Raw genomic sequence first — 25,346 nt, forward strand, 5'->3', positions numbered from 1 at the left:
CCCTTTTCCCCACTGTAGTGCAATCTTGGAGTTGCATATTTAGTTAGGGAAGGTGGGGGGGACACAGCTCCCCACCAGGGTGGGTTTTAAAAATGTTTTTGTTGTGGTTGGTACGTTGGCCAACTTTTTACTTACAGTAGGAAACAGTTTCACTGAAACAGTTGACAGATGAAGTTTCAACAAATAGGGTTCAACAAAGAGGTGTTTGACAATGTGATATAGAACCACCCTGTAGCTTTGTAAGCTGGCCAGCTGTTATAGTGAATAACTATAAATAATTATAATAGTTATAAAATAACTGAATAAGAAGGGTCTAAACACTAACCCCTGTTGAACAGCACTGGTAACAGACAAAAAAAAAATAAAGCTTTTATTGAACAGCATGGTTTCTTTCAATGAGCCACAACTTAATGATCTAATCTCCTTTCAGAATTCACTTTCTAACACTTTTTAAATTCAGAAATCCAACAAAAAATGCATCTGAATGGTGTGCCCATATGATCTTCGAAAGTCTGTCCATGCACAGTAACAAGTGCTGCACTTAGTGTAGTCTGAGTGAGGTAACCAAGGCAATCAAATCAATACACTACCACAGGGTTCTGACCACACAACTCATCCACGTAAACACTATTTATACACTACTGAACAGTTCACATTCATTGTCTGAAAAATTGATTTCCACGCTCTATTGAACACAAACTCCCAACTACAATCTTGCTCTTTACTCTGAAATTTCTAAGCAAGTTACCAGACAAAAAGAGAGCTTCTAGCAGGTCAGTGGAAATGCAGGTCAACTACATGTGCTTGAGACTGACTTTCTCTGTCACTAGATTGTTTTGGCAAGTGCTCCAACGTCCAGGAACTTGTCTTCTGTATCATTCCCTAAACCTACCAGAACCTTGATCCTAACCCTATAAACTGCCACTCAGTATATAACTCTAAAGTTTCCCATCCCTCCCTAAACCTAAAATCCTCTACCCCTCCCTAACCCTAGAGTTCTGATCCCTAAACCTAAAGCCCCCCTTCACATTCCGGATTGCTCCCTAAACCGAAAATCATCTTCTCCCTCCCATCCACCTAATAGCACTCTCCCCACTCCTTTCCACCACTTACTTGATTAGAACATAGCAGATGGTGTGGCAGCTCTGTCAAGGAACTCACACTCAAGTTAGAGTGCAAGCAGCTGGTCAGAAGATGTTACTGCCACTCAGGTCACTGGCTGCGAGGTAGTGGAATTTGAGCAGCCGGTGCTGGAGCATCTGTAGAACCAACACAGAAATGCAAACCTGCATCTAGTGGGCACATCTTAGTCAACAAGCACTTTCTCAGAAAGTAGTCAATGTATCACAATATAATTGTACAATTGCTGAGTATGTAAATCACTGCGCTTGACTGGTCTGTTTCTTTTGTCTTGTAAAAAACAAAGTTAATTTCAAGTTCAGAACTCAGCAAAAACATCATGCAGCCAAAACTACAAATTAATTTCTATCACTGGTTTTAAAATTTTAACTTATCACAGATGAGAATGACACAGTATGGTTACGATGAGTAGCAGTTTATTGCAATAAACTCTGTAATAGCAAGTAAAAATAATAATAATATATACAGAAAAAATCTTTTGTTCAGACACCTCAACAGAAAGTGAAATCTTTTCTTCCACTTCCAAATGCAATGGAAAAAAGGCATAAGAGCAGTATATACATACAATTAACCAAATCAGAACATTTCTGAGTATGATACCAAAATAAAACTTTTCATAGTTCTCTTAAGAAACGGAAAGAAAAATTCCTGAATACATTAATAAAAAAGCAGCAATATTCATTCTTTTTAGAGACATATGAAGGGGACTAATGGGGCTTTAAGAAAGTATGATCCCCTTAGGTGACACTACTGAGGCACATTAGTTTAAAATCAGACTTTAGATTCAAGTCCAAAGGACTGAAAATGACAAGACAAATCTAAAACATTATGTTCTACATGTATAATGGCATAACCAGCAAGTATGTGTTTGTGCCTCTTACAAAGGCAGACTTGTAAATAGTCGTCGGAAAACAAGACACTATATAAACAACTTTGGCACTATTTCCACAAGAACATAAAAATATACAGCACCTTATTTTTTAAGGAACTGGTCCCCCTCCCTGACTATAAAAGCTTGGATAACTGAATTTTTTTTCAAGGTATTAAATTAGCACATACCATAAACTTGTCCAGAAAAATCTGAACATTTGCTTGGTGAGATGTTAATATATGAACACACTGTAGCAACTGTATGGGTCACAGTTACACAACACCCTGCATATTAATGTTCAGATTAAAATATGTTTAAAAATTCTGACAAGGCACTCCTTGACTCTGTAACTGCTGGAGAACTTAAAAGCCATTTAAGGCACTTGGCAGACAGCATTTTATTCACGACTTTCTCAAGTGTGCAATTATTCATTCATAATAAATACAAATAATCATATTCTATTGTTGAACTGTAGACCTGTATGCAATTAAGACACCTGCAAAGGTGTGTATTTCACGGTCTTGACTACAGGAAAATGTTGGTTAATGAGTAATGTGAGGTATCACTATACTAGCTTAACATACCAAATTTGGCAAACAAAGGCCAACTGTAACAAAATATTTTTTTCCTGCACTTTATAAAATGTATTTACTGTACACTAGCTATGTCAAAACATACTTGCTAAGAACAAAACTTGTTTAAACAGTTCTTTAAAGTTACCATCACAGTCTTAAGTTTTGTTTCAGAGGCCGATGTTATCAACGGCTATAGTAAAATCTGGAAGACAGAGAAGAAGGCAAATTCTGTTTGGTCCAATGCTTTCTAAGACAAACGCAACAGAAATATTTTATACACTGTCGGAATACATTTCTGTATCAGGGACAGTCAAAGAAGCAGACTACATGTTCAACAGTTCAAATCTATGCAGGAAATTTCAGAAATTGTATGCACACATTTAAAATATCAACCTAACTATTCATATAAGGGAATTAATGTACCATACACAGTAAACCTTAAACTACGTACAAGTCTTCAGTTTTGTGTCCCATTAAGATACAAGACAAATGGGTAACCTGCTCTTAAGAAAAAAAAAAAAGATTTGTGCAACGATCCAACCCTTAATGAGGGCAGCATTATTCATTAAAAGTACTTGTTTTCACATCTGTCAAGTAACCTATGCATACAGTGTAGCAACTTTCTACAAAGTGCCAACATACACCAAAGACTTTCATTAAAATTCTGCATGTATTTAAAACTGTACAAATTCTGGTAGGCACTGGCCTGTATGAAACCCCCTACCCTATCACAAAGTTATGTTTTCCTACAGATGTTTCTGAAGATTTACAACTTAATGCTTTTATGAAGTGCAACATTTGTAAAAGCACTGCAAAGCCATGTACCCCTAAAACAGACTGCCACTTCCTGTCAGTTTTAGCACTTCCATTACTCTTGTTCATTCATGAATACAGCTCAGTTTATACAACAACATTAGAAAGGTAGTGTTGTGGAAGAGGTGGCCAAGTAAACATGTTTTGTTTAACCTAGGTGGCGACATGCTAAGGAGATGTCAGCACCAAAGTTCTCAAAATATAAAGAACATGTTACTCCTTTATAAATCCTCTTCTGAATGCAGACCAAACAGGTTCACTATAAAATGCACTAAGCTCATAATTCAGTTTTCAATTACTAGAGATATGACTTAAGAAAAGCAACTTCAAAAATTCTAATTTAGAGACTGAAACTGTAAGCAGTTTTTTATTACAAAAGCGTGAATGAGATATCTTACACACGGCATTAGTTAGTGTTATCGTCTTATTCACCTTACAAAACTTGTTCCTCAAAAAGCACATCTGTGAAAAGCAGCCATGTGTCAGACTATAAATTAAAATGCAAAGCAAGGCCCTTGTCTCATCTTTCTTTCTACAAAATATAAATACATACTTTATATAGATATGTCGTACAGTAACTGCTAAACAGAAATTGACATTTAATACAAAACCATTTCAACCTAAAAAAGTTTTATAAAATAATTTGATTTATGTTTCAGGGTATGATTTTTTTATAGCACAATATACATCTAAGAAGTAAATACCCAGTACAGAAAGGTGGCTAACAAATGAAAGACAATCAAAATAATTTTAGCAAAGTTAAATTATTAAAATGTAGCACTTTATTATTAAAACTAATTTCTACAAACGTTTAAACATTACACAAACATAAATTTGTTTTTTGTGTACCTGCATGGATAATACTATATTTAAAGTACTTAAACATCTAGAAACTGTACATTGGGGTACTGTAGAACATAAGCAGATCTGCATGACATTTAAAAAGTCTCTGTAGGGTTAGAACTCCCTTTACCCTTTTGTGGACTATATAACATTTGACGTTCATAAGGAACATCTCATGTTGATGTGAATACTACAAAAATATTTCCATATGAAAGAAATCTGTCATATATATATATATATATATATATATATATATATATATATATATATGTGTGTGTGTGTGTGTGTGTGTGTATTATACACACACACACACAAAAACATACATGCATATATATTATTTGATTTGATACCAAACATTGCCTGTTTGTGAAGAACGCATCACTTCTTGGACTGTTTTAATCTGCAAACCAAAGTTTCTTTGGCTAACAGGTTAATAAGAGACCCTATACAAAAACGGGCTCTTTTTCTTCTCATTATGTGTTTACATGTAATATACGCATTACAGAATTATAGTGTACATTATATAACATATAAAATGCAGTCATCAGATCTACGTTTCAATTTGCTTCATCTCCTTGTAATCTTTACTGCATCATACCAAAAAATGATGTGGATTGTAAATTTATCTCAGTAGCATGTGTTTTATAAACTGCATTAAAAGCAGCTTCATTCACAAAAGCTTATACTGGAAACCAGTGAGTATTAAAAATACTGTTCTGAAACAGAAGCAGAAAAATAAATATATGCCATCAAACTGGACTTAATTTAATGGAAGAGCACTCTGAATATTTTCAGTATTTCTGATGCCACTTCCAAGACATGTTTCATTTTCAATGGCATCCACCAAGACTTGTACGAACAGCACAACTGTTCCTCTCTTTATTTTTCACCAGTTAAATATGGTTAGGGGAAAACATGTGCAGAAACCAAGCAGATGGCATATGAGCAGCACATTTGTATTACAAGTCTCTTTTTAACAAATGCTGCTGCAGAAATGTCAGTTTGTAGCAGTCAGACACTTGGGAATTATTTACGCATAAAACTCATTTGTGGGTGCCTTCTTGTAGATTGGCTTCTTGCCAAGGTCGTAGGTGCCTTCATCCTTTTTCTTCATGCGGTAGACTAACAGCAGGATAAGAAGAACAGCAAACAGAAGGCCCACTGCTCCTCCTACAATCAGGGCTACAGAAAGAAACAAAAACAAACAAAAAAATAAAATAAAGATCATTAAACACACAATCAGCAACAAATTCCTTTCTGAACTGCAACAACAGATTTTAAAAACACTAACTGCAGACCATATACAATACACATTACAATTGATACACTAAAATTTAATTCATGGTAGACAGAGGAAAGACTAAATGTCAATATAAATGCAGAGTCAGTCATGTAGTCTTAACTTATGATTAGTTCATCCCAAATGAGCTAAATAGACAGCTTTCATACACAACAATGGAATGTCAATGACAGCAAGTAATAATGAATTCTAGACTGATTTAAGAATGCAGCTAGTTTAGTGCATGGTAAATCAATCTGCAATGAACTGAAACACATGAAAGCACAATGCTAAATAACAATGAGGATGAAATAGTTTTACCTGCAAGAACTTCTGTTCTTTCAAAAATGCTTTCATTGGCTTTGCTTGCCATGGGGATCTGATTTGATTCATTTTCTGAAGCTGAAGATTTTTTAATTGGAATCTCGTTACCTTCTACACCACTGTCATCAAAGGAGTCCACTCTTATGGTATTATCATCTGGGATTCTGTTGTCCATTTCAGGTACCTGATACATGAAATAACAAACATTTTTTTCTCAATCCAATAATTCCGGGCAAATAACAACTTTGCAAAGAAAATACCTCTCTCTTAAATAACGAACAATGAAAAATATCTCACATCTCATACTGATGACTGTAACCTGCCCAAAGGGCACAGTAAGAACTCAATTATGGCGCACATAAAAACTCAAATATACCATAGAAACAAACAAGAGGCAATTAACCAATTCTGCTTAAAAGAAAATTCTAACACCGAAAAGAAGAAATGTACCATCTTTACATAGCTATCTTTAGAAGTAATTTAAGCTTAGCATTTTGGTTCTACTTGCAATGTAATTTTACAATACTGTTGAGATTGTGTTCCCACCAAACAATACAAAATGTGATCACACCAGACACAGCCTAGACAAGGTCTAAGGCTGGGTACTAGCAAGGTGTAAATGGTCGCATGGCCCAGTGGCAGTGTATACTATATGATTATATGCTATACGTCTATTTTTTTTTTTTATCTACTATTACAATTTCTTTCCATCTCCTAAAGCTATGCCACAGGTATGAAAGCGAGAGCCTTCAAACCGCCCATAGCAGTGTATGTGCTATGTGCAAATGACTGTATGTGCATTACTTGCAAATAGCTGGCATCCTGTCCTAGCCTAGCTTCTACCCTGTGTTCACTGACTGCCAGGATACATTCTACTGCTTCATAACCTGTTGATTAGGATTAAACAGGCAATCATTTGAAGAATTACACTCCCAGAGGACATCAATCCAAGCCTTAAAGTACTCCAAAAACATTAAGTGCCATGCCATACCAGGTAGGTGGTTAAAAATAATGACATATGAATGAAATGCATGTCTATAGCTAATAGCTGTAATCTTCAAATGAAGACTGTGTAATTCATAGCAAGATGGTTACCAACTCCAAAATACATTTGCCTTTCCAAAGACCACCCTTACGACATTTTTAGTGGGTCTAACCTGGTAATTTGTGTAAAAATAAATGCTACTAATGTAATCTAACATGAAGCCAATACATACCACACCAGCTGACAGAAATGAACAATTATACACATGCTGATGTCACAAAAAAACTATCCTTATTTCCTTTAGCTATCATAACACATTCAGCCCCCTGCACCTCACAGCTAACCATCAGATGCCACTAGCTCCTCTCATTGTTCACCAGGTCTATCAGACCTGCCTTAGCCTCCCCCAGGCTCAACACTATGGTAGACGGTCGACTATCCGAACGTTGATAATCAGAAATGCCAATTATCCAAATGCAGCCTTCCAAAGTTTTCGGGTAGGAAAAATAATAAAGTTTGAATATGTAAAAGTTATATATATTCGCTTTTGCATGTTTTTTGAGCTGATAGCCTGCTCTTGTGTGAAAAATATTATTTACTGTCCACTGGAATCCCTGAATGGTTGAAAAGTGTATTCCCTGCATGCAGAAAAAACAAGATTTTAAAAGTTTTTATCCGGTTCAATGTATGTTTGATTATCTGAACAGTTTGATTATCTGAACTACCCTAGGTCCCAATTAGTTTGGATAATCGACTCTCTGCTGTACCTCACATCTAGTGCTGGCGAAGAGATCTATATCACTGGTATAGAGTTATACTGCTGACAAGGAATGCATCCTAACACCCACCCAACATCACCTTGTGCAAGTTCTACATAACTGTTGCCCTACCACGCTTCCACTCATGTGCAAATTTCAATTTATCAGTATATCCACTTGTAGCACAGAGCCTACAAGTCTTTTACAGGTGCAACATTGTAACTGGCCTAGGCTGCTTCTCTCCTACTCTTGGAGGCTCCTTCCAGTGACTATTCCATTAGCTAAATATTGGTCACAAGTAGCAAACAGCACATACATTGAACACAATAAGTTGTACTGTTATGGGTTTTAAGTACCTTTGTGGATGTGGGTTCTTGCACATCTTTTCCCTCCTCGAATCGTTGTTCACTGTCATCATAATCTAGTCGCACAAACAAAAGGAAAATAAAAGTAATTAGTTGTAAATCTGAAATAAACAAAGTATGCTGACATTACTAAAATTAAACAGTTTCCTAAAGAAGACTGGATCAACTTAAAAAAATAACATATATATATATATATATATATATATATATATATATATATATATATAGCCATTCCTGAAAGCCTGAACATTCTCTGGTTGGAGCCACTAACACAACAGTTTCTGCGACTCATATACAGTTTGACATAACAAATTCAGTATCTCCATTAATGCAAATTACTTACCATCTCCAGAGCCTGAGTAATCTTCCTCCTCTTCTTCTTCTGAGCTTTCAGGAAACCTGTCTTCATCATCATCAGGTAACCCTGATGCCATATCCAAATCCATTTCTGATGGATGCAGGATCTCTGTTGCTCTCACCTGTTAATCAAAATGAAACAAAGAATGAGTACAGCTAATATAAGGCACTGATGTGCACTGTACAGACAAATACACCAGATAAAATACTCAATGGACTCCAGTTCATTGTTGCGTTTCCCTGGATCTGAGGGCGCAAACAGTGATCAAGGAGTTCCAGGCTACAGAATCTAAGTGAAAGTCACAGACAGAAAGGAGTCCAGCAATTGGGGGAAGGGAGATGTGTAAATATCAATTAATCAGGCACTGTTCTGTTACTACATGAACAATGTTATGGGGTTTACAAACAAGAGCCTCCACCCACCCACCAACTCTTGTTTTGTACTTTGGTAAACTACAGTGATCCCCTTGATGTGGATGGCTTCAACCACAGATGGAAGTAAATGTCAGCAGAACAGTTATCAGCAAACAAAAACAAAATCTCTACAGTCACTGATTCTAACTACTGCTATTATCATACACAACACCTTTCATTGAGGAATAAGCAATATCTTTATAACAATTTGCACCTAAAAACACCAGAAATAAACTTCAATGGATTCAGCAATTATTAATGCTCACTTCATCTACCTAGTGAAAAAAGTCCTTAATATCCCTGCATAAGAGCCCAACAGCTAAAAATGCTACCTGACCATTAAAATATGAAGGGAGAGGGACAACTGCCAGCCACACAAGACAGAACAGCCATGACTGCTAGCATTATTAAATTGAGACCTGTGTTGATGAAACAAATACCACTAAATGAGACACTGTATAAATATGTATGCAACGTCAAAAGTGAACTAGCTGAGGTACAAACCATGCAAGAACCTACGTCTTATCATTGAATCACCACCCACTGAAAACTAAGGAAATTAGGTTCAGGACAAAGCAAAGAAATAACAAAAAGTGCAGATGCTAGATGCTTTTATCACCTTAGTGAATATGTGTGGGTCACTACAGTTTACTGAACCAATGTGCTGAATCAGTTCTATTTTGTTCAGCAAGTAATGTACATATTCCCCACCATCATCATCTTCTTTCGGCTGTTCCCATTAGGGGTTGGCCACAGCGGATCATCTGTTTCCATTTCTTCCTGTCCTCTGCATCTTGCTCTGCCACACCAACCACCTGCATGCCCTCCCTCTCTCATCACATCCATAAACCTTATCTTAGGCCTTCCTCTTTTCCTGTTACCTGGCAGCTTCAACCTTAGCATCTTTTTCCCAATATACTCAGCATCCATCCTCAGCACATGTCCAAACCAACGTAATCTTGCCTCTCTGGCTTTGTCTCCAAACCTTCCAACTAGGGCTGACCCTCTAATATACTTATTCCTAATCCTGTCCACCCTCATCACACCCAGTGCAAATCTTAACATCTTTAACTGTGCCACATCCAGCTCTAACTCCTGCCTTTTTGTCAATGCCACTGTCTCCAACCCATATAACATAGCTGGTCTCACTGCCCTCTTGCAGACCTTCCCTTTCACTCTTACTGGCACTCGTCTGTCACAAATCACTCCTGACACTCTTCTCCACCCACTCCATCCTGCCTGTACTCTCTTCTTCACCTCCCTTCCACACTCACCATTACTCCGAACTATTGATCTCAAGTATTTACACTCATCCACCTTTGCCACCTCTACTCCTTGCATCCTCACCATTCCTCTATCCTCCCTCTCATTCACACACATATATTCTGTCTTAGTCCTGCTGACCTTCATATCTCTTCTCTCTAGAGCATATCTCCATCTCTCCAGGGTCTCTTCCACCTGTTCCCTACTCCCACTACAGATCACAATGTCATCTGCAAACATCATAGTCCACGGGGACTCCTGTCTGATCTCGTCTGTCAACCTGCCGCATCACCATTGCAAATAAGAAAGGGCTCACAGCTGATCCTTGATGTAATCCCACCTCCACCTTAAACGCATCCGTCACTCCCATCGCAGACCTCACCGCTGTCACACTACCCTTGTACATATCCTGTACCACTCTTACATACTTCTTTGACACTCCCGACTTCCTCATACAATACCACAACTCTAGGCACCCTGCCATATGCTTTCCCTAAGTCTACAAAAACACAATGCAACTCCTTCTGACCTTCTCTGTACTTCTCCATCAACACTCTCAGAGCAAACATCGCATCTGTAGTGCTCTTTCTCGGCATGAAACCATACTGCTGATCACTAATTATCATGTCCCTTCTTAACCTAGCTTCCACTACTCTTTCCCATACATATTCCCCTTTTTTTTAAAAAACATTCTGGCATGAGAAAACCTTGAAAGAGGTGGCTCCAAACAAAGTCAGAGATGTCTGCAATGACAGAGTTCTTTATAAAAGGGAAGGATAAGGGGGAAACAGAATTAAAGGATATTTGCTGTCTCCACCAAGTATATATATATTTTTTACTGACAAACCCACAGCACTGGGATTTGAAATATGGGATGTTGATGTTGGGACCAAAGAGACTTCAGGTACCATTGTGTCTCTCATGTGGAATCTTGCCAAGGTTATTATGAGAATTATAGATGCCCTAAGACCCAAATTCACAGGTATTCCCTCGCAGTGACTGAAGTCTGAGTGGAAAACCTTAGACACAGAACTACATATAGACCTACTTTTTTTTTGTGGAAGAAGATTTCTTTTAACTGAGGTGTTCAGCTTACACCCCAGGAACACAATCCTGGGTCTTTTGGCTTTCCTGGTTAGGGGTCACCACAGCAGAACTCCGGTCCTCTAATGATTGGCAGTGAATTTTTATGGTGTCAAGTTGTCAGCCCGGCACCCAACCTTCAAAGAAGGCACACCCACACACGCTCGCATCTACCTGCATGTCTTTCAATTCACTCAACTGCGGGGGAGGGCATGCAGACTCCGCACAGAAGGCACTCCAGCCAAGAATCGCACCGGAGAACCTCTCGCTGTAAGGCGACAATGCTAACCACTGCACCACCGCAGCCCTCACAATCCTGTGTGAAGAGTCAAAAAGGACTTTTGAATCGCAGCTTGTGTCAGAGATCTCTGACACAGTTCTAAGAAAAAAGATTCATAACTGGTACCTCCTTTTTTCAAACTTGGGAAGGAGAAACTGATTCTATCACAACCTGCAATGAAGAACAGGTGTAAATAAGAGTCTGGTCTAGTGGATGAGGAATAACCTTCTTGCAAGGAAGAATATCCCCTAACTGCCATCTATAACCTTGATGAACGAACTTCTGAAACTATCTGAAGCCAAAGAGAAAAACTGAGATTCAGGCTTTCTAGAAGGGGATAGGGACTACCAAGATGGAAGGACAGAAGAGGGAACAAAGTCCCTTAAATGGTCAAACTGACAAGTTGGAGTGTCCCTAGCTTTTTGGATCACCCTTGCCATTATGCCAAATTTGAATAAGGGGTTAGAGAACCCCACAGAAAAATTAGAAATCAAGACAGAAAATCTTAAGGAGATTTTCTGATTACCTTCACAGTAAAAAACACTTTCAAAATACTTACCATCCCCAAAAAGTAAACTAAAAACAATTTCTTCACAGAAAGAATATTTTTAATACTTTGAGTAACTTCAACTGACAGGAAAAAAGAACGATCTGGTTAAAAAGCAAAATACAGTCTCATGGCCGTCCATTAAAACACAAACTTACAGCTTTAAAATATCCTTCCTGAAGAAAGTATTAATAATCAACAAAACTAACTGAATGGAAGGTTTTTCTCTCCAAAGGGAACTTATTTGCCCAGCAAAGGAATATCACAAGCAGACTGTCAATCCTTAAAAGCCTTAGGAGTGTAGTCTCCAGCGGCAGTAAAGCTCTGAAGGACTTGGCACTCAAACCTGTATTTTAGTCAGCTTAGTTTGAACTGCCAGACAGTTTAGGCACACGGAAGGTGCCCTGAAGCTTTAGAAGATGGCAGGATTCGTACAGCTACGGCTGCTGCAACGGAGATCAATATGATGAATCTGGATGTGAATCCTGCAGTGAAGAACACAACTCTGAGAGACAATATTGGACTGGGAGGATGACTACACTTATACAGGGCTTCTGAGAGTCCAAATATGAAGGGATTCACATCCAGATCAAGAGAGGTCATTGTACACCTGTACTCTTCACTTATCAGACCAATGATTGAGTACAAAGCCCCATTCGGAATGTACCTTACCCGACACCTGCAGCAGTTTGAAAGACCCCAAAAGTTCCTCACCAAAAGGATAAAGGGGCTCAAACATATGTCATACGCTGCCCGACTGAAAATACTCCAGCTCTATTCAGTCGCATACCGTCTGCTCAGAGGTGATCTGTGCCTGACATACAAGGCCATGTCCAACCCGGAATTAATGGACATGCTCTACCTCAAAAAATCCAAATCCACCAGAGCCACGAGAGCAAGAGACTTAAACCTCAACACGGATATAAATAGGACGTGCTGGAGGGACAGATTCATCACCCAGAGACTCCCTACACTATGGAACAGAATCCCAGTCCATGTGAGGCAGAGCCCCTTCACTGACTCTGTTGAAGAGAAATCTTGACGAGTGGATGGGAGATCGTAGGTTTACCCTGGGAATCATCTCTGTGTCACTGCTGGACAGAGGCACAGCAAACTAATGGGTATAGTATTCTCATCCTAAGGGGTGGTGAAAGCCACACACACTCTGGCTAGGCTTATAAATGCCCTAGGGCAGACAGCCTAGTATGAACCTATGAATGTAAACCATATTGATCTCTGTCCTTTCTGCTGATGAGCTGACCAAGAAAGATGCATCAGGCAGTTAAAGAACAGATGTCCAGTCACATTTAACAGTGTCTTGTATGATCATTACTTGGTATGTGACCAGAAGATTTCAAAAAGCAGGTGCTGCTATCTAAACTTTCAGAGGTACACCCTTCACTGCCGCCACATGATGTATTCACATTTAGCAACAATGCAGAAGGTGGTAAGATTCTGCATGGACTGCCCTTGTTGAAGCACACGCCATAAAAAAGCCTAAGTTGTGAAAGGATGGCAGTGCCATTACTATGAGTGGGGTTCTGAGGACCGACCTTAAACACCAGTGAGATGTGTTATGGGTTGCAAATTAAGTGGTTGGATTAACGAGGAAGCAGTGCATCAAAAGTGGGACTACTGTGTCTTTACTGCCAATTTTTATATTTACTCTTTCTTATATGTGCCACATACTAACTTTTAGGATTCACCACAAGCTACTGGATCTATCCTTCTGCACAACCATCCTCAAAGGAAAAAAGCAAGCGTATCCAGTTGCTCATCAGCTGGATACATGTCACATGGTACTAGTTAACTGTGTGTGTGCATAGAACACAGGCCGGCTAATCCAGGGATTCTATAGAGCTAACATAACAGGCTTTTTTGAATAAAATTACCCTGGAAAAATTATTCAGTGTTTCTTCCCCAGTGAAAATCCTTCAGTGAAGAAATCCTGAAGCATGGCATCTTCATGTCAATCTATGCACCTTCTACCATTTCCTATGTGGCCCCTATCCACATCTTATGTGCCTCCTGTCTCACCTTACAACATTCCTTCCTTCTCACTATGACCATTTGTTTTTAGTTCAGGTGAGACAGTTCGCGAAAGGACACTCAGCAATTTTCTCATAAGTTATGTTTTTAATAGAAAATACTGACCTCTTCTGCGACTTTTCTATCCTCAAAATTAAAAAAAATTATTTTTCAAGAACAGGATATGCAGACAAAACAGAACCTAAAACTTTTCACCTGGTTTCAGTTGAAATTTTCAAGTCACCAGGGGATCAGTTAATGGCTTATCACTACATACCCTGTCATCAGCTATCCATTGTGAAGGCACACACAATAAAAAAAAAACTGTGACAAAGAAACATGCAACATGTGTGTGCACGCATGCCCACCCCTGCAAGTGTACAAGTAGAGCTGTCATAAATGCTAAAAAGTGCAATTCAGTATCTTCAAATGCAAAGAAGATTTGCAGATACACGATCTGCAGTCAGTAGTGAAAAACTAAAACTTAAAAAAAAAAAAGTTTTACAAAAGTAAAGGAGCACAAGAAACAACAAAAAAGACCACACAGGAACAAAGGTATTAAAACTATTTAAGTTATAAGCCTGTGGCATAGGGAGATCTGGCACTACTACATTCCTAAGCTCCACACCTGCTCTGAAAACGAAATGCCAGTCATTAAAAAAAAAAAAAGTTTAGTTTGTAATAACCATCTCTATTCAAAAGTACAAGGCCCATTTAATGTCATTTAAGTGCACTTGTCCCCTAATAAATAAAAATTTCTGCCACACTCACTGCTGAGTTTCTTTAGGCATCTTATAAACAGTAGCACAAATTTTTCAACTACTCATACAACTGCTGAAGAACTTCCTTGTTGGGAAAAGAAACTCTTCCACTGATAGCTCCTCACTTTGTGACTATTGTCACTTTATATGCTTACCAGAACACAGAAACATAGGTGTTTGGAAAAAAAATCTAGAGGTGCGTATGTAAGACAGTAGAGCAAGTTATCTGCATAAAACATGGTAATGTGGATTTTGCAATCAAACGGCAGAACACAAACTGTAGCATTTTTCCCTCATATTAATCAGCTACCTGCCACTTGTTAGGGACAACGGAGACTGTCAAATGTGTACACTGCATAACTTCCCAAGGGAGGCAGTGCACATGCACTGCAGTTGAGTCCAATACTAATACTATAAATCAAAAGACTTTTACATCTGACATTTGTCAGAACCACAGCTATTGCCATACTTCAGCCAAACATGTCTTAAATGTAAAGAAAGAAATAATTTCTGAACACCAATCTGTCTGACTTAACACACACCCTCCCACCCTCGATGACAAAATATTAAGCTGTCACTGCATCTCTGTAATTAATGTGTCCATATAGTGTCATTTTGGCCTAAACATACATATTTTTATTTATTTGTAAACCACTGAAACTCACTAGGTACAAGTGCCACTTTTCATAGGTGATGTGGAGGCACTATCAACTTAGCAGTCATCTTTACACTCCCACATAGACACAAATGACTGTATGTCCCTTAACCAATATGAGAACATGGGCTGCATTAAACCCATGTTTACACACAAGCGCACACACACACACAAAATGCAGATGTTCATCCATCCTGAACTAAACATGCTTGGTACATGAAATAAGTCGTTCTCAAGACAAAATGACCAATGGCACAGATTCAGGCCCCTGGGAACCAACACAGCACTTCTTGGTTTTCAGTTTTAAGAATACGATGTGCCGTTTACCCCAGTATTAGTATCATACTTGGCAACTGAATTATACAGACACTAGAAAATGTTACATGTAACAGCAGTACAGACAGCTAGCTCTTTAGTACTGTCCCAAATTGGACAGTAGCTGTAAACCAAAGAAGAAATTAACATCTGAAAGAGGAAGCCACTCGTGTGGTACATTACTATCACTTACGAGTCAACAACATTCTCACCCCACACAAGATGAAAGGATACGAAAGTACTGTTTTTTTGTTGTTTTTAACAGAAAATACTCTTTCAAAAATTAAAGTAGTATCACTTGTGGATCTGTGATCTAACAAGTCCAATTTGCATGGCGGTATGCATTTCAGGGTTTAACGAAACATCCCAGCGCACACAAGCAGAACTCCACATGATCTGTAATAATACTTAAAAACAACCAGCAAGCCTATTACCAAAAGCTTAACTCTAAGTGGGCAGAACCCTATCATATAAGAAAACTCCCATGACCAAACACACTCCTGGCACAGTTTTTATCTGTCCCTGCTGCAGGAACACAAATTCAAGTACACAAACACATTTACAGAGTACTAAATGTTTACTTAAACATAATGTTAGAAAAGTTGATACCTCTGCATATTATATTTTAAACCAGAAGTGAACACATGCATGACACTTTCAGCAAAGAACCTCAAAAAACTTCTCAAAGCTTAGACACAGCTGCAACAATGCAAAGCTTGTCACAGCTGCAACAATGCAAAGCTGGTCAACGTTTGCCCTTAAGGCTTGAACAGAATTTGGTACTTGAAAACTATGGCCCCTCACCTCTAAACTCACTCACAGTAGAGCCTGTGCCCATATAGAAGGCAAGTATACAAAACAAGAGTCCTAAACACTGTGAAATGTACAAAATTGTACTAATGTATGCAAACACACAGTGGAATTGAACTCCATTTTTACATCTTTGAAGGTAGTGGAAGTAGTATGTAGCTGTTGGTCAAAGTATGGCATAAAACAAAAGCCACTGCAAGTGTGACAAATCCTGGACTGGAAGTTCTGAAGCATAGATTAACTAAAAAAAAAAAAAAAAAAAAAACAGACAAAATGTTGACACTTTGTCATTTCTAGATATACACTAGAAAGGGGTTTTCACAAGTTGTACTTGTGTAATTACTACACTCAGGTCATGTGAGTTTTTCATACAAACTGACTAATCCGTGTAATAGCACAAGCTGTTGTAGTATTCGTAAAAAGACGAGATGGGGGGGGGTGTTTCCATATGTTATGATACAATAAATAACTACTTAAGAGTTATGAAGAAATATAAATTAAAAGAAATTATGGATACCCTGAACTTATTTGAAGATACATACAAAGCATATCTGAAGCATTTCTACAAAACCCATGAGACATCTGACGGACTGAAAACAACATAAACTACATTCACTGCCCCTCGCCCCCATACACAAATAACTGAGTACATGCCCCTTGCACTGAAAGAAAATGGTTTGGGCTGGTACCATCTCCAATAAATACTTTAAACTAATATCAGGAAAACTGAAATAATCGTCCACTAAACTGCAAGGAAAATGGAAAACAAGACTGCAATAGAATTCATGTTATATATATATATATATATATATATATATATATATATATATATATATATATATATATATTATATAAATATACACACACACACATACACACACATACACACACACACACACACACACACACACACACACACACACACACACACACACAGAGATACAGACAAGGAGGAAGATCTGCATATTGTGTGTCTGGGCTTAAAGGTACACATTTTCATACTGACATTATCAAAAGGGGAAGAAAAACTAGGTAATCCTCCAGACTATTTAAAAAGTGGTGTGCAGTTTCTAAAATGGACCAAAACTGTGTAAAAAAAATGGCATGCAACATGTAACAATTTCAAATTGTTGAATTCCCTTCCTAACCATCACATTGCACCCCCCCCCCCCCAAATAACGTGATTTAATCGGACTTGGCAAGCCTGGTCCTAACAGGATTTTTACAGCTCAGAGGACAGTAATGGGAGTAGCCATTATTGCATCCTGGTAAAAAATCAGGCTGTTTCAGTCTCATTCACTGGCATTGAACTTAGTCCAGTCAAGGCAACACAGGCTTATTCTAGTGCAAATTATTTCACGCTTTAATCTAAAGGTCTTGCATTCCAGAGAAACTCAGCAAATAGCACTGTGTTCACTGACAGCAACAGTCAACAGCTTGGAGGTCAAAACAACAGAAAGGGGACTTCCTACATAGCTGAGATATGTGTGCATGCAAAGAAATGAGGGGAAAGGAATTTTGAGACTTAAGTGTGCAGGGAGAATGCAGCTACAATAAGTGAAAACAAATGGAAGCACGGAAGCATGAAGACGGCTTTAAACATTCTGCCAATTACCTATTGATTGCTAACCAAGTGCAGTGAGAACTCTCAGATTATTAAATTGGTAAACTTCTGCAAGCATTTTTCTTTTCCTTTCAAGCTTGTCCCATCTTTGTCACATGCTGGTCTATTACACATCACAAGACAGTACTATCACTCCGCCAGAGTGTTAAGACAACCCCCAGCCCCCCAACAAAGAGATGCTCAACCTCAGTTTAACAGAATGACAGAATCATCCTGGTGGTACAGGGGGCTTATCCATGGGAACATTCCAAGACCAACAACCCTACACAAAAAAGTAAAGTAAAAACTGGGTCTATGTACTGACTTGACCACCGCTTGGCCAGCTTATTTTAAAAGCTTCACACTCTATAACCTCTCCTTATTCATGAAATAGTTTCACATATTTAAATCTGTTCATTTGTGTTAAATCTCTAGTTAAAGGTCAACAGGGGTCACATTCCACAAGAGAATGCAAAAAACAATGAATGAAAGAAAGAAAGGGGGAAATGAAAATGCTGCGTGCTTTGAAAGAATATGGCAAGGCCCCGTCTTGGCATGCAGACCCTTGAATGATGAGGACCGCTTTTGATGTAACCAACAATGCTGACCTTTTGTGTGGATGATGCAGGGTAGGCTTCAAAAAGTTTCATTTACATGGAAATGCCAGTCAGCATAGCCTTTACAAAACATAGTGATCACCTTTGATTTTTCTTGTCCCAGGTTCCTACTGAACAGCTCTTTTGAACTCTGAGAACACCCATTTTGCGGCTACAGGACACAGAAGTATGACATGTTGCCTTACTATAAGATCAGTATTGCAAAACTCATCCAAAATGATGTTTTCCAGTTTGAAGACTTAACTTCAGTGGGCATTCTTAATCAGTGACTCGGACAATGTAGACAGCAAGGAAACTACACAGAACAAGGGGTTAACACAGTTTTAGATGCCTAAAGTGAGAACTGTAAGATTTTACTGGACAAATTGCACCCAAAATCAATACAACAGAAGTTGTTCTTCATTTATGTTTATAGAAAAATTATTTGTGGTAATAGTTGAATCGATTATATCACATTAAGGCAATTTCAGAGATATAGTTAGTTTTCCAGTTTGTGGAAAGTGATTTTGTTTTAATTCTAAAACCGTGTCTCCCCCTATTGGACAAGCAGTCCATACTGATGGAGTTGTGGAAGAAGTACTAAACATACACAAGACTTAACAGTGGCATTTAAAAACCACGAACAGCAGTCTTCATTGTAAGAAAAGTGTCCAAACTCAATATTCTGTAATATTACCTGGGTAACCTGAAAGAAATAAGTGCATTTCATATGGGAAAAGGTAAAATAAATGTACGTGTATACACAAAAACACATTTTAAATTAACAGTAAGCTGTAAAAAATAACACAAAAACACCCATAATCTACATACAATAAATGCAAAACTTAGCAAATATTTACACAAATGTCTCTTCTCTGCACACAAATTCTATCTTAAAATCCTGAATACTAACACGTACCATCAGGGCAGCAGAACTTGTACATCTCTGCACTAGTTCTTACAGATACCTGGGACTTGTCTGCGCTCCTGTAGTAGAAAAAGCACTGCTGGAGGGTTATACCTTATGTCATGTAACTAATCTGGTTGCACCACACTACCCCAGCTCAATAAAGGTATCAGGGAACAGATGCCTGTACAAAGGTAGCCAAATGTAAACTAAACAATGCCAACCACTCCATGCATAAATCAGCTGCAACTAGCGGTCACAGCCTTTTAATTTGTATCTCCTTCCAGCTAAACATAAAAAAAAGAATATGATACTGCAAGGTAAATTTCTTTACAGGAAAACGGTGATCAAAATTGCTGTCTGCACTGTTCAAATGTAATACTAGTCTTCCATCACCTCCAAAGGAGTGTTAGTGCAGAACACAAACTATCATTATTAATACACAACTAATTGTGACAGGGGATGTAGCAGTTCTACTTCTAACACAATATTACACGTACCATGAAATAATGTTGTGGTGTTAAAAAAGCAGTGTAGAATTCACAACTCTCTCTATATATGAAACAGTTGTTTTCCAGTCAAGGCTGTAACTGGGATCATGCACCATGTTCCAAGCTGTTGTCCTGACCCACACTCCCCAAAGTAGCATAAGTTGTGTGTGCCTCCCCTTGTAACACTCAAAGGGGTCTTTTTTGACTAACAGAATCATTACAACACATATCAGGAGTAAATAAGTTGCTGATGCTAGAGATAGAGTACATCCCTCTCTTCCTTTTCAAATAAATAGGGGTATTAAAAACACTGTGCCAACTAACCATATCACCTGTGTGCTCCACGTTCTCACAGGTAAACATAGGCTATCAGTTTGCAATATTACACTAGACAATAATAAGAGACTGGACTCTGTATATTGTATATGTGAGATACAAAGATGATCTGTTATGCCAAACCTTCCTGGGAAGGCCTTGCACAGCTGGGGAATGTAGTGGCTGCTAGAACCCAAACTCGACTTTATGTTCACATGGAGGTGGCAGTCATGCAGAGTAGAGAAGATGCACCTCACCGGAACACAGTAGTCAAGTTTGAGCAAGTTACACTTAGCAGCAAGATGGGGGACAAATGTGCTGAGGTAACTGCCGTAAACACGCAAATAGACCTTTCAACTGTCCAGAATTTTGTGGAATGTCAAGTGTTTTACCTCGTCTTTGGTTGTTCCTCACAAACTTTGTGAATTTCAAGCAACGCACTTAAGATAGGCATTGTTGCATTCAGAAAATGCATACCAATACAAATCGAAAGGTGTAGCTAGACATAAGAGTCCATTTTTCTGAGTATATTTTGGAAAGAGCATGGGTTATTTAGAACTGTTTAAATTACTGTTTTCAACATAAAACTATACAAAGCATGGTTGTGTTGTAGGGCTAGACTAGACCAGTACAAATAACCATTTTATGCCTGTAAATGGCAACCACTGAACATAAAGTGCCCCTTTCCGATGCGTATGAGACAGCATTATAAGAGAAGAGTACAATTTAAATTATGCGTGGGTCATGTGGCAGCAACGTTAGTTTTGAGTGCACATACATCTGGCTATATCCCTGAACAAGACTTGTCATTCTAGCAACTTTCTACGAGTGGTGTTTAAAACATACCCCTGATTACGGGCCATTATCTCTCCATTACTGGCTGGTCTGGTCCAGAACTATTGTGTTTAAAGAATAAGAGGTACTGCCTGTGGTCATCTGATCAACTCTCACCCGGCTTGCTGCAAGCTGGATGAAGAGAAAGGAAGGAAGAACATAGAGCCAAATATGGACATTACCAAAGTGACACAATGGTTTACGTAATGATGGACAAATCCAGGCATATCAAACACACATTATGAACCTGGAATCTGAAGACCCCCCCCCCCCCCATGATATAGAAAAACGCAAGTTTTGTTGCTCTGCTCGATCCTCACGGCTGGAGGAAAATAACTGTCCAGTGACGCAAACCTACTGGATAACTTGGTCAGAAAAACACGACACTTTCCCAAATTACTGCACACTGCAAACCTTCCAAACCGTCATCCATTTTAGGATTAAGTTCCGTGCCTCTCACAGACGACTTCCAGACGCAACAACAACAATTTACAGGGATCAAACAACGCTAAGTACTGTATTTGCTGAAGGATATGAAGTCTGAAACTCATATGTACGTCATTACCAAGTAGCCTCAATCTACAGCGACTTGCCAAAAAACACAAATTCTATAAGGCGCAGACCAAAATAGGTGGCAAAATTGTGAACATTCTGCGAAAATATCGACAGTTGGAAGCTATGTGACATGCATCTTTTGAAAAATGCATTTTCTTTTCTGTTTTTTTTTTTTTTTTTCAATAGAACCCTTCCTGCAGTTGTAGCAACTGCCTAACTTGAGCAACAGTAAATTATTCTGTACTCGCTTTAAACGTCAACTGCACTTACCGAGTATAAACTAAATGCAGTAAATATAACATTTAAAGAAACCACCTTCCCACCCAAGTCACTCTTCTCCTCTCAACTGCCATATTTTCGCCTCATATAATTTGTAGTTTTCTGGCATATCAGAGGACTGAAGTCACTAAATAATGGCATACATTTGAGCCTCAGACCTTGGAAGATACTCACTGTTGCAATACATGTTATTGTAACAAATTTATAAGACCAATATATAAAAATTGTCCCTGAATTTCTGCCACCCCCCCCCCCCCCCCCATTTAGATTTGACCGCGTTTGCCCTAAAGATTAGGAGAGTACAGACCTCTAGGTTTTACGACTGCTAACATAGGATACTGTGCAGGAATTTGGTCTCAAGAAATTAGCAAGTACACACAGTCTAGGGGGGAAAGTATCCAAAACTTAAAAAGCAAACGCATACAACTGGCTTATTGCTATAGAAGTGGAAAACAGTCCACTCTCCCAAACCACCAACAGTAACAACGACCAATGAAAAGACTACACACATCAGCAAGGCTACAGCCCCCCCAAATAATTAAAGTACCACCTTCACACACCAGGTCGGCGGTATACCCCCCCCCCCTGCACTGACTTTTTTAAATGGGGGGCTTGAAATAATGATTAATGTGTTCATCTCACAGACGCAAGGTACTAGGTTTAATCCGGACCTCGGGCTATGAGCTACGCTTAAAATGGACATTCACAGCAGTTAGAATGGTATTCACACATTATGTGTGACACATAAACATGCAACTTTAGACAGATTTCACTGATACTTTTGTCCACACCAGTCCTTATCCCCGCTACTGACAGAACTTGGTATACAACGACATGAAGGAATATATTGCGTACATACCCCTCTCAGTCTCTGAAGGACAATTTTAAACAAAGGTAAAAATAATGGGGGGGGGGGGGGCACAAATCCATGGATTATTTGGTCACTGCTCTAATGAAACTTAGAACAACTTGCTACATTTCAGTGCAATTCCTAATTTGATATGCAGACAAGTGGAACTTAAATGCCCATCACTTTTACTGTTGTCAATCATCAAGTTAGTCAGGAAAACCACGTAATTTACATAACCGATGTGCAATTCTGGACATCATGCGAAACGGCAGCCAGTTGAGAGGTGGCCACTGCAAACCTGGTGACATATGTATAGTTGCAACACCGTGTGCCACGTTAGGGCGGGCAACTGTTTGGATTTAATAATGCAGTTCTGTGTATTTGAGGGAAAAGTCGCTATTACAAAAACAGCAGCTCTACCTACACTTCACACATTTTCCTTTCCTACTGCTGAAATTTTCATAAGCATTAAACGATGCACCGCTCTCGACCACTCAAGGACAAATCCAGAAATAATCAGGGACTTTAAAAAAATATTAATGCTATTAACTCGAGGCATCTACTGCCACTGCTTGTTACGAGGTACTCATAGGGTCAGATCTAAAAACGGAGTCAAAACCACGAATTACTAGGAACAACGTTGCCGGTTTGAGACCTTCAAACACTGTAAAAAGGTTTCAGTATAAGGCACCGTTGTTTTATGGTCCCAGTGGCGCTTTTAGATTATACAATGGGTTAGCAGCAATTAAGGTACTCGTTACACGATACCCCCCCCCCCCCCCCCCCCCCCACCATCAGCTAGACACACACACACATCTTAAACATCAAATACCACATTTTGGGAAACAAAACATACTTACCGATTCTGCCGTTATAACAGAGATCAAATAAACGAGACCAAACAACACCACCAGCTTCTGCATTCTTTCACGCGAATGAATACGTTCAACGCAAAAAGAAAATAAAATCAGTCACAAACAAAGGAAAATGTTTGCTTTAGCCGTTTGATTTCAGTCCTACTCAGCGCAGCAGCTGTGTTTACAGATCTACTTCGGCTTGGGATTCTTGTCGTTTGACAATCTCTTGTTAAAAATAATGCAAAAAAAGTTTTGGCTTTTTCTTGCTTTCCCAACTGCTCTTCCTCGCTCACTCCAGTTGTAACAATGAAGTGTTGTCGGGCTCCTTGTGCGCTGTCACTTTACCTAAGTGCTAAGGCATTGCCCCCGCCCCTCCCCGCCCCCCTTGGAATTTCCTGCCTCGGAAAGCCTAGAGCACTGAGTGACTGTCAAGGCAGGCGGAAAAACACCGCGCGGTGGCCTGGGTTTTTTGTGAGACTGTTGTATTCGCTTTTTCACTAGTTCCCTCTTTTCGTTTTCCTTTTTTTTCAGCTTACTTACATAATGGGTACTTTTATTTCTACTTCCTCTTCTTACGTAAAAAAAATAAGGTATATTCAACGTCAAATAAGGCGGTGCTGGATTTGGGAATTCAGCTTTGGCTTCAAACGACAAAGAGTGCCTCTTTATTTAATGATCGGTGACGGGTATCATGTACACCTCGACATATGTTTTAGTAGGGGATGGGTACACATTTTAAACTAGGTGAGGTACTTAAAGTTTTCAAATAGAAAAGTATCGGTCTTCCACGGGACGGTTCTTTTTTTTCCCTCTCTTCACCGGTGCCATAGGCAGGGTACAATAAACACTGTTCAGACCTGCCGATGTGCATATTATTTTCTTTCTTGTTTCTTTTATGGTGATCATAGAGATGCGGATTTAATGTAAATATTGCCTTTGGATTGAAATAAACATGCAAATCATTTAGCAGATCACACCAAACACTTTCTTGGAAGAAATGGCAGCAGCAAAGTATGCATCAGATCAGAAGATAATGCCAATTAGATCAATCTGTGCCAACCAGGAATATTCAGATATGAGCAAAGGGCAGAATTTGGAAGGAAATCAAATCAACCAGGCCATAAGGTACCACTGCAGTCACTGTAAATGCTCAACCAACACCTATGGCTGAAGGCATCTACAACCAAACACCAGTACTCCACTGTCACCATTTAGTCATATAGCAGTGGTTGAAGATGACCTGCCTCTTGCAGGATCCTAGGCTGTGGCCCCCTGCCTGCCCACCCAGAGAAGGGCCAAGCCTGCAACTCTTCCCCAGGCCAAACACATTCCTTTGCAATTTAAGTCTGCCGTTCTGCTCTTTATGGCTGAGACATCTAACTACCCTACCTACCACTTGCTGGGGAAGGAAAAACCCTGAAAACCTAGTGGAAAAAAACAGGAAATTCCTTCCTGACCCATACTGTGATCACCCTTATTGGTCACTAAGCACCTGTCCACTTTTATCAGTTAGCACTTCTCACTTTCTGCTTTCTACACATCTTCTTGCTTTTACCAATTTCCTGCCTTCCTGGCCCCCTGCCCCCATCTCCT

At 39.0% G+C, this 25,346-nt stretch overlaps 1 protein-coding gene across 1 annotated transcript; it reads right to left on the reverse strand.

Annotated features, from left to right (window-relative positions):
* Nucleotides 1-1,539: 1,539 nt before the first annotated feature.
* SDC4 (syndecan 4) lies at nucleotides 1,540-24,074 on the reverse strand. The gene is made up of 5 exons (XM_044090086.1): nucleotides 23,757-24,074; nucleotides 8,297-8,432; nucleotides 7,945-8,009; nucleotides 5,843-6,029; nucleotides 1,540-5,424 (listed from the first exon to the last, which is right to left on the reverse strand). The coding sequence occupies exons 1-5, from the start codon at nucleotides 23,817-23,819 to the stop codon at nucleotides 5,273-5,275; spliced, it is 603 nt and encodes a 200-aa protein (XP_043946021.1). The 5' UTR covers nucleotides 23,820-24,074; the 3' UTR covers nucleotides 1,540-5,272.
* Between the last annotated feature and the right edge of the window lie 1,272 nt (nucleotides 24,075-25,346).

This window comes from Protopterus annectens, chromosome 12.part0 (assembly GCF_019279795.1).
Source record: "Protopterus annectens isolate FY-2018-M chromosome 12.part0, PAN1.0, whole genome shotgun sequence".
Classification (NCBI taxonomy): domain Eukaryota; kingdom Metazoa; phylum Chordata; order Ceratodontiformes; family Protopteridae; genus Protopterus; species Protopterus annectens.

Excerpts from the sequence above, each read along its gene's own strand:
- SDC4 (XM_044090086.1), bottom strand. The coding sequence starts at position 23,819 with ATGCAGAAGCTGGTGGTGTTGTTTGGTCTCGTTTATTTGATCTCTGTT. Across the intron at positions 6,030-7,944 it reads AAGAACCCACATCCACAAAG|GTACCTGAAATGGACAACAG; the intron begins GTACTTAAAACC and ends TTCATGTATCAG. Across the intron at positions 5,425-5,842 it reads AAGAACAGAAGTTCTTGCAG|CCCTGATTGTAGGAGGAGCA; the intron begins GTAAAACTATTT and ends TTCTTTCTGTAG.